Source organism: Oncorhynchus masou, chromosome 32 (genome assembly GCF_036934945.1).
Source record: "Oncorhynchus masou masou isolate Uvic2021 chromosome 32, UVic_Omas_1.1, whole genome shotgun sequence".
NCBI lineage: Eukaryota > Metazoa > Chordata > Actinopteri > Salmoniformes > Salmonidae > Oncorhynchus > Oncorhynchus masou.
Window position 1 is genome coordinate 52,762,520 of NC_088243.1, and position 12,832 is coordinate 52,775,351.

The window sequence follows — 12,832 nt, forward strand, 5'->3', positions numbered from 1 at the left end:
GCGTTTCTTTCAAAAACAAGGACATTTCTAATTCACCCCAAACTTTTGAACGGTGGTGTGTGCGTGTGTGTGTGTGTGTGTGTGTGTGTGTATTGAATTTGGGCGAATCGATGTAGTCAGAGCTAGATTCCACAAAGCCAGGTCTCTGCTTCACTCCTTCACCATGGTGTGGAGTTTAATCTGCTAGGGTTGTGACTGAGGTTAATGATCTTTGAGCTATCCTAGCTAGGTAAGTCTATTTATGTCCAGTTTATCCCTGACCAGTCACGAATCTAGAGTCCAGCAGCCAACCTGTGACTCCGAGGAGGATGCAGTGGATGCAGGGATGCACACCTTCAACCACACCCATATGAGAAAGGCTTTTCAGCTGATGAATGACTTAAGGAGGTGGGTTGGTTTCACCCTTGCCAGGACACAGATGAGTAAATTTCTTAAATACACTAAAGTCTGGAAATGGACCTCTCTAATACTCTTCAAGCCAGAATGTTGAATACAATTAGATTTGATACCGTGTGAGCAGATAGCGCTGTTGGCTAGAGCACACCTATAGCCTACACAATGAGATTATTATGGACAAAAGAGCGAGAATTTTTTTTGTCAAATGGCAGCCAAGCATCGATGATCATGTCACCAGAGAAAGACCCTCAATACTTTTTGGAAAGGAGCATCAAGCTCATCACCTTGCACTTTCACCACCCTGTGAAGTTCATTATAACTTATTTAATCTTCAAGTTTTAATGTCACATGCAAAAGTACAGTGAAAAGCTTTTCTTGCGCGCTCTGAAACCAACAATGAAGTAATCATAATTTATTTCTGTAGCCTGTAGCCTAAGAAACTGCATGCTTTCCTTCCCAATGAGTCATAGTGGAAGGACCACACAACATGTCATTGTGTGACTACAAGTTTACTTTGATATGATGGTTATTATATCAATATTTGCTCATAAAAGCACGTCCACCTACATTTCCCACCTTCTCTAGCTTATTTTGTTTTGTCAACATATGGAAAGTTTACCAAAACATTTTATGTTTCCATCAGGCTTGTCATGACATTTTTGATCTGACACATACTTTACTTGCATAAAAAGGTTGCATGGAAACCTGGTTAGTGAGTAAGACACAAGTAATCCAAAGACATTGTTAAAACCCAGCCACGGAACCCCCACTTTTTAACTAGGCATGTCAGTTAAGAACAAATTCTTATTTACAATGACGGCCTACCCCGGCCAAACCCGGACGATGCTGAGCCAATTGTGTGCCGCCCTATGGGAGTCCCAATCACAGCTGGATGTTGTTGGTGTCGGATTGGCGTGGGGTCTGTTTCTAAGTACAGAATCGATTTCAGAACAATTTTAGATGGTGGGTGTCATGGCTTCCTGAAATTACACGGAACGATCCCCCCGCATTGCAAAGCGTGGTGTTCTTTTGTTTTATCTAGTTCCATAGTATCCCCCTTTTCCATCATTGAAAATAAGTATTCTAATGTGTTGATAATTTAACCCAGATAATATAACTCATTATACACATTAATAGCCTACACATTATACATAACAGCCTATTCTTGGCACCGAGTAGCCTACTGTGCAATTACCTAATACAATGACCTCGGCACACAGCGGGAGCATTTATACATCCAGTTGACAGTTAATAAGAAATCATCAGTATGATGATTGTTGAAAACATAGTTCATCAACAGCCAACCTTTCGGATCTTTTGTGTTTACAGTAAGAAAATGCTGTGCGACGTTCTTTTGGTGGCGGGAAACATAGAGGTGCCAGCTCACAAGTTGGTGCTAGCCTCCTGCAGCCCCTACTTCTGTGCCATGTTCACAGGTATTATTACACTACATATAGTTCAAGGTAAATAGTGTAGTGTATGCATTTGTGTGTATAGATTACATTTGTCATCATTGTGAAAGTAATGGGTCAAGTGAAAAATGTTGTGAAAGTGAGGCCCACTTTATTGCAACAGTGAGATGATTGTTTTCCTCTTGTCACATAAAACCTTCTCAAGTGGTTTCTCTCACTATGTGTGTGGTGGACAGGGGACATGAGTGAGAGCAAAGCCCAGCAGGTGGAGATCAGGGATGTGGATGGCCAGACACTTAGGAAGCTGGTGGACTATATCTATACAGCTGAGATTGAAGTAACAGAGAACAACGTTCAGGTGAGCTACAGCGTCCCCATCTGTGTCTCAACCAAGTTAAACTGAGTCCAGCATTGGATTCCATGGATCCTTTCATGTTGCTTTTGTGTTCTTCATTGGACTCTTCAAATTTACTGGCTGTTTAAGTGGCATAGAATTGTCTCCACCTACCCGGGCCTTTCCCTTTCTCCTGCGTTGACAGTCTGCTCCTTCCTTGCTGGTGAGGCCAGTGTTTCAGCAGGCAGGCTATTTCCTGTTATTATTAGCTCAGGAAATGTGCATGGAGCGAGGGGAAATCCTCTGTGTTTGCAACATGCCTGCTTAGACGTGTGTGTGTGTGTTTTTAGAATGGCATCCAAGTCTCGTCATAAGACTGGATCATTTTTCATTGTGTGTGTGTGGTGCTACAGTACTTTCTGTGTGGGCTCTCTCAGAATGTGTGGACCACAGCTGCGTAAAACACCCACTATAATAGTCAGCCTGTAGCTCCCTGTTCAGACCTAAGGGCAACAGGCAAAAACATGAATAATCACAGGGCTTTTCAAAGAAGAGCCGAGCTAAGTGACCTAGTTTCTATGTGTTTGCACTGCGTGGGGATGTGGGCAAATGGGAGCGCTGGGCTGCCTGTTAAAGCACACAATAGTACCAACAGACTGGCAGGATGGAGGCTAATAAACCAGAGAAGCCAAATGGCTCCTTTAGAATTGACCAACATATACCACCAGTACATATTATTCCAGTTGTCCGGTCAAAGTCTGAGAAACAGCCAGGGATGCAGAGTTCCCCTGTAATCCCTGCTGTCCTTGTTTTGTGGTTTTCCCAGTTTAAGCCCTTATCCTAGTAAATATTTGTCTGTTTCCTGGCCCTTTGTCCATTCTGAGTCTGGCCTCTGTTTCGGTTGGCTTCTACTTTGGTATTAACTCTAACACTGGAATGAAATTGGAATGAGTCTGCCTCCAAAATATTCTTCAAACTGTTCAATAATATTAAAATCCTCTGAGTTCTAAATGAAAACATGGAGATTTGCTTGGCATTGGAAAAACAAGCACAATGAGATTTGTTCCCTGTTACTGTGTATTCTATTAGTTGTCCTGATGATCGTGTCTTTTATGGGGCCTGCTCTCTCTTTTCTCTCTCTCCCTTTTGTGGGTTGCTTAGATGTCTGTTATGTCTATAGTGTCTCCTGCTCTGTGTTCTGACCTAAGGTGTGTCTCTGTAGGTACTCCTGCCTGCAGCCAGTCTCCTGCAGCTGATGGACGTGAGGCAGGTGTGCTGTGAGTTCCTGCAGAGCCAGCTGCACTCCACCAACTGTCTGGGCATTCGAGCCTTTGCTGACCTCCACACATGCACACAGCTCCTCAACCAGTCCCATGCCTATGCTGGTGAGTGGACTCCCACCTCACTTCTATGATTCAAAAGGCAGAGCATGTGGGAATTAGGGGAGGGGATGGAGAAACTGGCCTCTGTCTTGGTCAGAAGGCAGTTAAAAAGCAAACTGCCGAAGGGTTGTGGCGCAATCAGAATCTCAATACCCGATTTTCCATGGCAAAAATTAAACCGTGGCGCAGACCAAACTCTTTGGATCTTCAAAAACCTGCTTTATGTCAAATATTGTGTGCTGTAGCTTGAAAACTAAACAAATGTAACTGGATGACAACATAATGATGTTTGTTTCCCTCTTCAGGTTTTCTTTCCTTGCCATACTTCTTTTATTGTATTGTGATACTGGTTTCGTCGTAACCCTATACTGTACAAAGTTGGCATTTATGATAGGCTACTTTCTACCACTGTAATCTAATCCTTGGGCGGGCCGCCTAAAATTATAATTTTATTATAATTTAAAAATATATATTTTCGGGATGGAAAAATGGTTTCAGAGGACTCAAAGGACTAAAACCAGATAATGGACCTATATATATTTTTTAAAATATAATTTTTGAGAACCAACAATCACCAAAATAAAAGCTAGATGGGGAGAACTGAAAATTCAAAAAACAATTAATTTATCAGTATTCATTTTGTTATTCTGTTTGAGCAGAAGAACATAGCATTATCCATGGCAAAATGCATAGAATTGCAGGAAACTAGTTTTAAAATGGCAACATTTTCTCTCGGCTGCATGGCAAACTGTAGAATTGTAGGAAATTCGCTTTAAAACTGCAATTCTCTTTAAAACGGCTAAATATATTCTCAGCTCCATGGAGAAACTTGTGGAATTTCAAAAAATTCTCTACGGTGCCAAGAATGGGGGCTCTAAAATCTTTGCCGACGGCCGACCGCGCTCATTGCCATGCCCCCCTACCACGCCCACCACCACACCCATTTTTTTTATCCAGAAAAAATACCTTTGGAAGTTCTTGATTAAGACTACTGTTAGAAGATATTACCCTTGTCCTGTTTTGCATGGACATTCTTCTTCTAAAGCCCAGTATCCCAGCTAGCTGTCAAGACTGAGTATATCAAATTTGACTTTACATTGTGGAGACGTGGTAAACTACTGGAGCTTGCTGGCCAAATGCTGATGACCTTTGTCATTTCTCAGGGGTGTAACATTCTGTGAGAAGCCTAGTTGTGTTGCTTAACCATGTGCTTGTGTTTGTTTAACAGAGCAGCATTTCTCAGAGGTGATGCTGGGAGAGGAGTTCATGGGCCTGTCTCTACAGCAGGTGTGCAGTCTAATCTCCAGCGACAAACTCACCGTGTCCACAGAGGAGAAGGTCAGCCACCAGAACATCCCAAACTTCCCTCTGCTTCTGTTCTGTTCAGTCACACACTGCAGGCTCCTATCCTAACCTATCCTATCCTATGAAGAGTACTTCACTTCCAATTACTATGCAAGACAAGTGCATTCCAGGAACTCTACTATCTGTGCTATGAATTAGCTCAGGCTCTCAAGCTCTCTCCTCCTGGTCTTATTCAGACGACACTCACCATAACAACAGACTCCTCGTGACTCACTCCTGCTGTAGTAGAGGACAGCCATGTCACAAACAGCCTGATCCCCGTCCCAAAGTGACTTACCATAGAGGGAGAGAGAGCTGCTGCTGCCAGTGCTGACCATCCCACTCCAGGCCTCATGCTCCACTTGCTAATGTGCATACAAAGCAAAGCCAACCCACACGTACACACCAACATGACACCAGCCCTGTTTCTAATGTCTCTGCCCCTGTCTCCTGTCTCTTCAATCACGGTTCTGATCCTATCTATCTTCAGGGAACGGAGCAGGTTGGATGAGCTAGAGAGAGAGAGAGAGAGATATGGCAGATGGCTGTCTGTCTGTGTGTTCAGATAGAGGGGAGTCACAGCACCGGTTCGATCCAGTTCTTGTCCTCCCCCGTAAATGTAATTAACTCTGTGTTCTCTCTCTCAGGTGTTTGAGGCCATGGTTGCATGGATAAAACACAACAGGGAAGCTCGTCTGGAGCACATGCCAAAGCTGATGGAGCACGTTCGTTTGCCACTACTGTCCAGAGATTACCTGGTGCAGGTTGGTCACACTCATCACCACCATTCATCTTGTTTTTTCATGTAGCATTAATAATGAATCAAGCTCCCAAATTCTCCAGCATAGAAATCATACTGTGAGATGTGAAAACCGGTGTATATGTTTTATTCCAGATGGTGATCTTGAAAATATTGTACACATTGTGCTTGTTTCATGTGGCTCTATTGTCTTCCTGTCTGCACTTTGTGTGTGCTCACTGTGCTGTGTCCGTGGAGTAGATAGTGGAGGAGGAGGCCTTGATCAAAAACAACAACATTTGCAAGGACTTCCTGATAGAGGCCATGAAGTACCACCTCCTGCCCTCTGATCAGCGCCACCTGATCAAGACTGACCGTACACGCCCACGCACGCCTATCAGCCTGCCCAAGGTCAGACAACACACATATGCGCGCATAGACACACACACACTGTTATTTATACACACACTGTCACACACACTGTTACATGTAGCTAAATAGGAGCCCTCTTGTTGTGTGTGTGTGTGTGTGTGTGTGTGTGTGTGTGTTAGGTGATGATAGTGGTGGGTGGTCAGGCTCCTAAAGCCATCCGCAGTGTGGAGTGCTATGACTTCAAGGAGGACCGCTGGTACCAGGTTGCTGACCTGCCATCCAGACGCTGTCGAGCAGGTAAACACACTCTGGTCTCTACTACCTCTGAAATTACACACTCCCCTCTGACTTTTCTGGTCTGCTGGGGAAACCTAAAAGCCTTTTATTGTAAGGCTATTCAACTATTGTATTATGGGGGCCAGATTGGAAGAAGGTTATTTACAGGGACATTTTCTACATGGGATTACTCTTCCTAAAACCGGTATAAAAACAATGCATTATAATTATGGATTATAATCTTATAAAGCACTTTTATTTAAATAAAATAAATATTAACTTAGAGTGAATTTTAAGTGCTTCAAGATTAGCCTAATTCTGTGCATCAAATTGCTTAAACAATGGAACGCATTTGTACTTATAACCCAGTTGACCTGGATCACATTAATTATTTTTTACTTTCCTGTTCGTTTTACGTACATAAAAGATGAAGTTGTTTTCATTTACACACAGAAACCTTTTATGCACAGCATATCTCAGTTGACTAGTTTTTGTGGAGAAGGCTCTCTCCCAGCGCATCAGTAGAGAACAGGTTCCTGTAACAAACTGCACCAGCTCAATGGGGACTTCAACTCATCAAATCTTATTGCAAAGTTAGCTTTCAGTTTGTCTAAAAATTTTGACATTGATCTGTACTGATGATGACTGAATATAGTTGCGCAGTGTAGAGAAATGTAGTGTTTTTTTGGGGCTAAAATCAGAGGAGAAAATAAACTAAACTACTTTTTATAGAGAAAGAAATTTGTTTTTTTTCAGTCATGTGAATAACTGTTTTATCCCTCCCCTGTAGTCCCAAATTAAGTCCATTCAATTGAATGAAGATGTCACTGAAAACCCCCCCATCTGATACGAACTCCTCATCAATCATTTACTAGATATGTGTTGGCTTTCTTGTGGCGGCAATCATGGAGAAAAGCAAATATCTCCTGCCTAAGCTCACATTTTTTCTAATAAAAAAAAACAAACCTTTGTTTAACTAGGTAAGTCAGTTAAGTACAAATTCTAATTTACAATGACGGCCTACCCCGGCTAAACCCGGAAGACGCTGGGCCAATTGCGCGCCGCCCTATGGGACCACAATCACGGCCGGATTTTTTAAATTTATTTATTTATTTTTTATTTCACCTTTATTTAACCAGGTAGGCTAGTTGAGAACAAGTTCTCATTTGCAACTGCGACCTGGCCAAGATAAAGCTTAGCAGTGTGAACAGACAACACAGAGTTACACATGGAGTAAACAATTAACAAGTCAATAACACAGTACAAAAAAAGGGGAGTCTATATACATTGTGTGCAAAAGGCATGAGGAGGTAGGCGAATAATTACAATTTTGCAGATTAGCACTGGAGTGATAAATGATCAGATGGTCATGTACAGGTAGAGATACTGGTGTGCAAAAGAGCAGAAAAGTAAATAGATAAAAACAGTGTGGGGATGAGGTAGGTGAAAAAGGGTGGGCTATTTACCAATAGACTATGTACAGCTGCAGCGATCGGTTAGCTGCTCAGATAGCACATGTTTGAAGTTGGTGAGGGAGATAAAAGTCTCCAACTTCAGGGATTTTTGCAATTCGTTCCAGTCACAGGCAGCATAGTACTGGAACGAAAGGCGGCCAAATGAGGTGTTGGCTTTAGGGATGATCAGTTAGATACACCTGCTGGAGCGCGTGCTACGGATGGGTGTTGCCATCGTGACCAATGAACTGAGATAAGGCGGAGCTTTACCTAGCATGGACTTGTAGATGACCTGGAGCCAGTGGGTCTGGCGACGAATATGTGGCGAGGGCCAGCCGACTAGAGCATACAAGTCGCAGTGGTGGGTGGTATAAGGTGCTTTAGTGACAAAACGGATGGCACTGTGATAAACTGCATCCAGTTTGCTGAGTAGAGTGTTGGAGGCAATTTTGTAGATGACATCGCCGAAGTCGAGGATCGGTAGGATAGTCAGTTTTACTAGGGTAAGTTTGGCGGCGTGAGTTAAGGAGGCTTTGTTGCGGAATAGAAAGCCGACTCTTGATTTGATTTTCGATTGGAGATGTTTGATATGAGTCTGGAAGGAGAGTTTACAGTCTAGCCAGACACCTAGGTACTTATAGGTGTCCACATATTCAAGGTCAGAACCATCCAGGGTGGTGATGCTCGTCAGGCATGCGGGTGCAGGCAGCGATCGGTTGAAAAGCATGCATTTGGTTTTACTAGCATTTAAGAGCATTTGGAGGCCACGGGAGGAGTGTTGTATGGCATCGAAGCTTGTTTGGAGGTTAGATACCACAGTGTCCAAGGACGGGCCGGAAGTATATAGAATGGTGTCGTCTGCGTAGAGGTGGATCAGGGAATCGCCCGCAGCAAGAGCAACATCATTGATATATACAGAGAAAAGAGTCGGCCCGAGAATTGAACCCTGTGGCACTCCCATAGAGACTGCCAGAGGACCGGACAGCATGCCCTCCGATTTGACACACTGAACTCTGTCTGCAAAGTAATTGGTGAACCAGGCAAGGCAGTCATCCGAAAAACCGAGGCTACTGAGTCTGCCGATAAGAATATGGTGATTGACAGAGTCGAAAGCCTTGGCAAGGTCGATGAAGACGGCTGCACAGTACTGTCTTTTATCGATGACGGTTATGATATCGTTTAGTACCTTGAGTGTGGCTGAGGTGCACCCGTGACCGGCTCGGAAACCAGATTGCACAGCGGAGAAGGTACGGTGGGATTCGAGATGGTCAGTGACCTGTTTGTTGACTTGGCTTTCGAAGACCTTAGATAGGCAGGGCAGGATGGATATAGGTCTGTAACAGTTTGGGTCCAGTGTGTCTCCCCCTTTGAAGAGGGGGATGACTGCGGCAGCTTTCCAATCCTTGGGGATCTCAGACAATATGAGAGGTTGAACAGGCTGGTAATAGGGGTTGCGACAATGGCGGCGGATAGTTTTAGAAATAGAGGGTCCAGATTGTCAAGCCCAGCTGATTTGTACGGGTCCAGGTTTTGCAGCTCTTTCAGAACATCTGCTATCTGGATTTGGGTAAAGGAGAACCTGGAAGGGCTTGGGCGAGAAGCTGCGGTGGGGGCGGAGCTGTTGGCTGAGGTTGGAGTAGCCAGGCGGAAGGCATGGCCAGCCGTTGAGAAATGCTTGTTGAAGTTTTCGATAATCATGGATTTATCGGTGGTGACCGTGTTACCTAGTCTCAGTGCAGTGGGCAGCTGGGAGGAGGTGCTCTTGTTCTCCATGGACTTCACAGTGTCCCAGAACTTTTTGGAGTTGGAACTACAGGATGCAAACTTCTGCCTGAAGAAGCTGGCCTTAGCTTTCCTGACTGACTGCATGTATTGGTTCCTGACTTCCCTGAACAGTTGCATATCGCGGTTAGGCTGCTCTCATAGGCTGCTCTCTTGAGAATTATTACCTTTTGATGCAAGAAACCTATTTTTTCCCCACAGTAGAGCAAAACATTCATAGTGTTAACTAAAGGGAAAAACTGTGGAACATTGAATGAAGTTCAATGTCATACGTCTCTGCTCAGGCTCATGTTTCTTCTGTGCGGCAATCCGAGGGGAGCTGCGCACACGCCCGCAGTTTAGAGGGAACATTGGCCATAACTGAGTCCATAGTGTTTTTTAACTCACTGCTGATTTAAGTGCAAAGCACATTCTGGTGTATCAGGCAGTGTAGTGATCTCATCTGTGGTGAAAGAGCAGATAAGCAGGCAGACAGACCCTGTACCCCTGTTAGCAGTTCTTATTGGCTGTAACTGCTATGTTGGATGATATTGATTGACAGCACTTAATGGGCGGGACTACAGGAAAACAAAGGTTACGTATGTAATTACGGTTATGCGAGCTATTAGATCACTCCAATATTGTATCCTTCCGCTCGGCAGGGTACATTCTGTTTAAGAATTTCAGATTAGTCACATGTACTGGGTACTGCTGTGGCTGGCCCCCTTAAACAGCTGCCGCCGCACTACTCCCTCCTCGTGTCCTTTTCTAGACGCCGTAGATCACCGACAAGAGGATTAGAGTGATGCAATAGCTCGCATATCCGTGGTTAGATATGTAACCTTCGTTATGTAGCACTATATTGGACACTCCAATCTGGTATCACAATACCATATTAATCGGTGAACTAGGCATGGCCAGATGAGCAAAATCCCGTAGGACTGAGCTCAGGGCAGTCATGGTTGCCGTGTGCCTCTATCCCCCTCCAGCGAAGTGGAGGCAACACCTAACATCCATCCCGACCTGGTTGCGGCAGCAACATTGACTTGATATTACCTAGCAAAAGTACTGGATGCCCATCTGGCCAAATACACTTTGAAAGTAGATGACGCTCGGCCCGCATCAAGCAATGATTGTAGAAAGTGTAAAACCGTTTGTACATCCCACGACTCGAGGGTAACATTTTGACCCTCACACCAAGTACAGAATATGCCCCACCGCATTTGATATGACGCGTTAGTGGAGGAAGCCCTGGCATTCTGCAACTTGTGAACCACTTTGTCCTGAATGCCTAGACTTTTCCATTTACGCCTCTCAGGGGCCAATCCCAAAGCTGGAGGCTGTGTGTGTCTGGATGCCAGAGGGTCTCTCGAGCCTGAGAGAGCAGGTCGGGTCTCAGCAGCAGCTGCCATTGGGTCCCAGAGAGGAGGGACAACAGGAGGCTGAACCATGGTCGTCTCGGGAGCCATGGTCTTGAACTTGAGCTCCTTTAAACATTTGTTGAGGCCGCGCAGGTCCAGGATCGTCCGAAAGCTGCAGTCCTTTTTCGGCACTATGAAATATCTGGAGTAGAACGCACCCAGCCGTTCTAGTGGCTCTACCTTCTTGATTGTGTCCTTGCTCAGAAGCGAGGCTATCTCCAACCGGCGTGCCACGAGTTGACCCAGATGCCCCTGTTGGAGGGCGTTCGGCATTAAAACTGAAGTTTGTATGCCCCGAGGACTGTGCCCAGTACCCAGGGAGACTCCACCTAAATCTCCCAGTTTGCTCTTTGGGCCTGGGTGAGATGGCCGACCGCCAGCACCCCAGGAGGGGTGCCGGGGCCCACCCTTAGCCGCATGCTGCTGCTTGTAAGGGTGGTCACGTCTCCTGTCCTTGTGCTGTCGGGGTGTAAAACACTGGTTCCCATTTCCCTGCCCCTGCTGTCTCAGTGGGGGAGGAGGGTGGCCAAGAAGTTGCTGGAGCCCTCTGGACATCCTGCCCTGTCTTCCAGCTCCTCCGAGGGGCGGTGGTGGTAGGGAGCCCAGTTACCAAGAACTCCTGCAAAATCTCTCTATTCTTACGCAGTTTTGTAGTCTGCTTGATGATGTTGTTGGCCCCTGGCCCAAAGGTGGAACCTGGAGTGAAGCGGAGCTCCAAGAATGTTTTCTGAACTGGCGGTGGCAGTTTAGATTCTGTCAGCCAAAGATGGCGGTGTGAAGTCATTACTGAAGCCAAAGCATTGACTTTGGCCCATTCCATGTCTGTCTGGAGTAGCCTTGACACCTCTGTGACCTCCTTAAGCTCATCACGAACCCCTGGGATGCGAGGGATCAGCAGGGCAAGGTATGATTGCAGCATCGTAGCCGCGTTTACGAGGTGCACCATGATGCAGAGGGTACCGAAAGTGCTTTGCAGCCGTTTATCACTTACTCTTTCTGGTTCTGGTTTGAGGCAAGGCACCTTATCGATGATCTCCTTGTCAGGGACGCTGGGGGCAGATGGGGATAAGGAGCTGCTCAGATGGCGCTTCTTCCAGGGCGATAGCCACCCTTGCTAAAAGCTCCCGTGTTGCTTCCTTCACCACCGGGGGTGCCTCTGTAGCAGTGTTCCCAGCTACAGATGGCGCTGTGGACTAGGTCGATCCCTGATGTGCTCGGAACACTGAAGCACTGTCACCCAACTCCAACTCGTCTGTAGCGCGGAGAGAGAGGGCATCGTCGTCGTCATCACCCCCCCATAAAGCATTCAATTCCTCCCTCAGGCTTTTCGCTGTACGTTTGGGGCAGATCAACTCCTCAGCCGTACTAAGTTTGAAGGGGGCCCCCAAAGTGGCCAAAGGGGTGCTGCCACGACGACTCATCACCTCAGAGGGGGGAATATGGTCTTCAGATGGGTAGTACTGTACTGGGGCCCTCATCCCCTCCAGGCATGTGTTCTCCAAAGGAGGCGCAGAACAAACAACTGTTGGGTTCTCTAACCACTCTCCGTGCGTGATCTAACCCAAGACAGGTCATGCAGGCAGAGAGTGCTTCCCCGTAGGCAGGGGTACCCCACATCTCTCACAATGAAACACAATAATAGTTATTTTGTTTCTCTGTGAAAGTGAAGCCAACAGTGGGATATTACTGTCTCTATACTGTGCAATACTGTATAAGTCAGATACTATAGACCTACAGTACCAGCCTTAGTGTATGAGACTGAAGGAAAGGAGACGTGAATTGGGTATGAACTGCCTGATCATGGGAGGAGGGGCAGAGCACACAAACTCACACGTTAGCTCAATCTTTGCTTATACGGTGCATTCGGAAAGTATTCAGACCCCTTGACTTTTTCCACATTTTATTACGTTACAGCCTTATTCTAAAATGTATTAAAGAAAT

At 45.7% G+C, this 12,832-nt stretch overlaps 1 protein-coding gene across 1 annotated transcript in view; it reads left to right on the forward strand.

Annotated features, from left to right (window-relative positions):
• klhl3 (kelch-like family member 3) overlaps window positions 1-12,832 on the forward strand; it is a 35,500-nt gene that overhangs the window by 2,324 nt on the left and 20,344 nt on the right. The window contains exons 2-9 of the mRNA XM_064954349.1: window positions 265-387; window positions 1,726-1,832; window positions 2,045-2,166; window positions 3,365-3,527; window positions 4,753-4,862; window positions 5,516-5,632; window positions 5,869-6,018; window positions 6,159-6,276. Of these exons, the coding sequence (XP_064810421.1) occupies window positions 265-387; window positions 1,726-1,832; window positions 2,045-2,166; window positions 3,365-3,527; window positions 4,753-4,862; window positions 5,516-5,632; window positions 5,869-6,018; window positions 6,159-6,276 (1,010 nt within the window). The remainder of the gene's footprint in view (window positions 1-264; window positions 388-1,725; window positions 1,833-2,044; window positions 2,167-3,364; window positions 3,528-4,752; window positions 4,863-5,515; window positions 5,633-5,868; window positions 6,019-6,158; window positions 6,277-12,832) is intronic.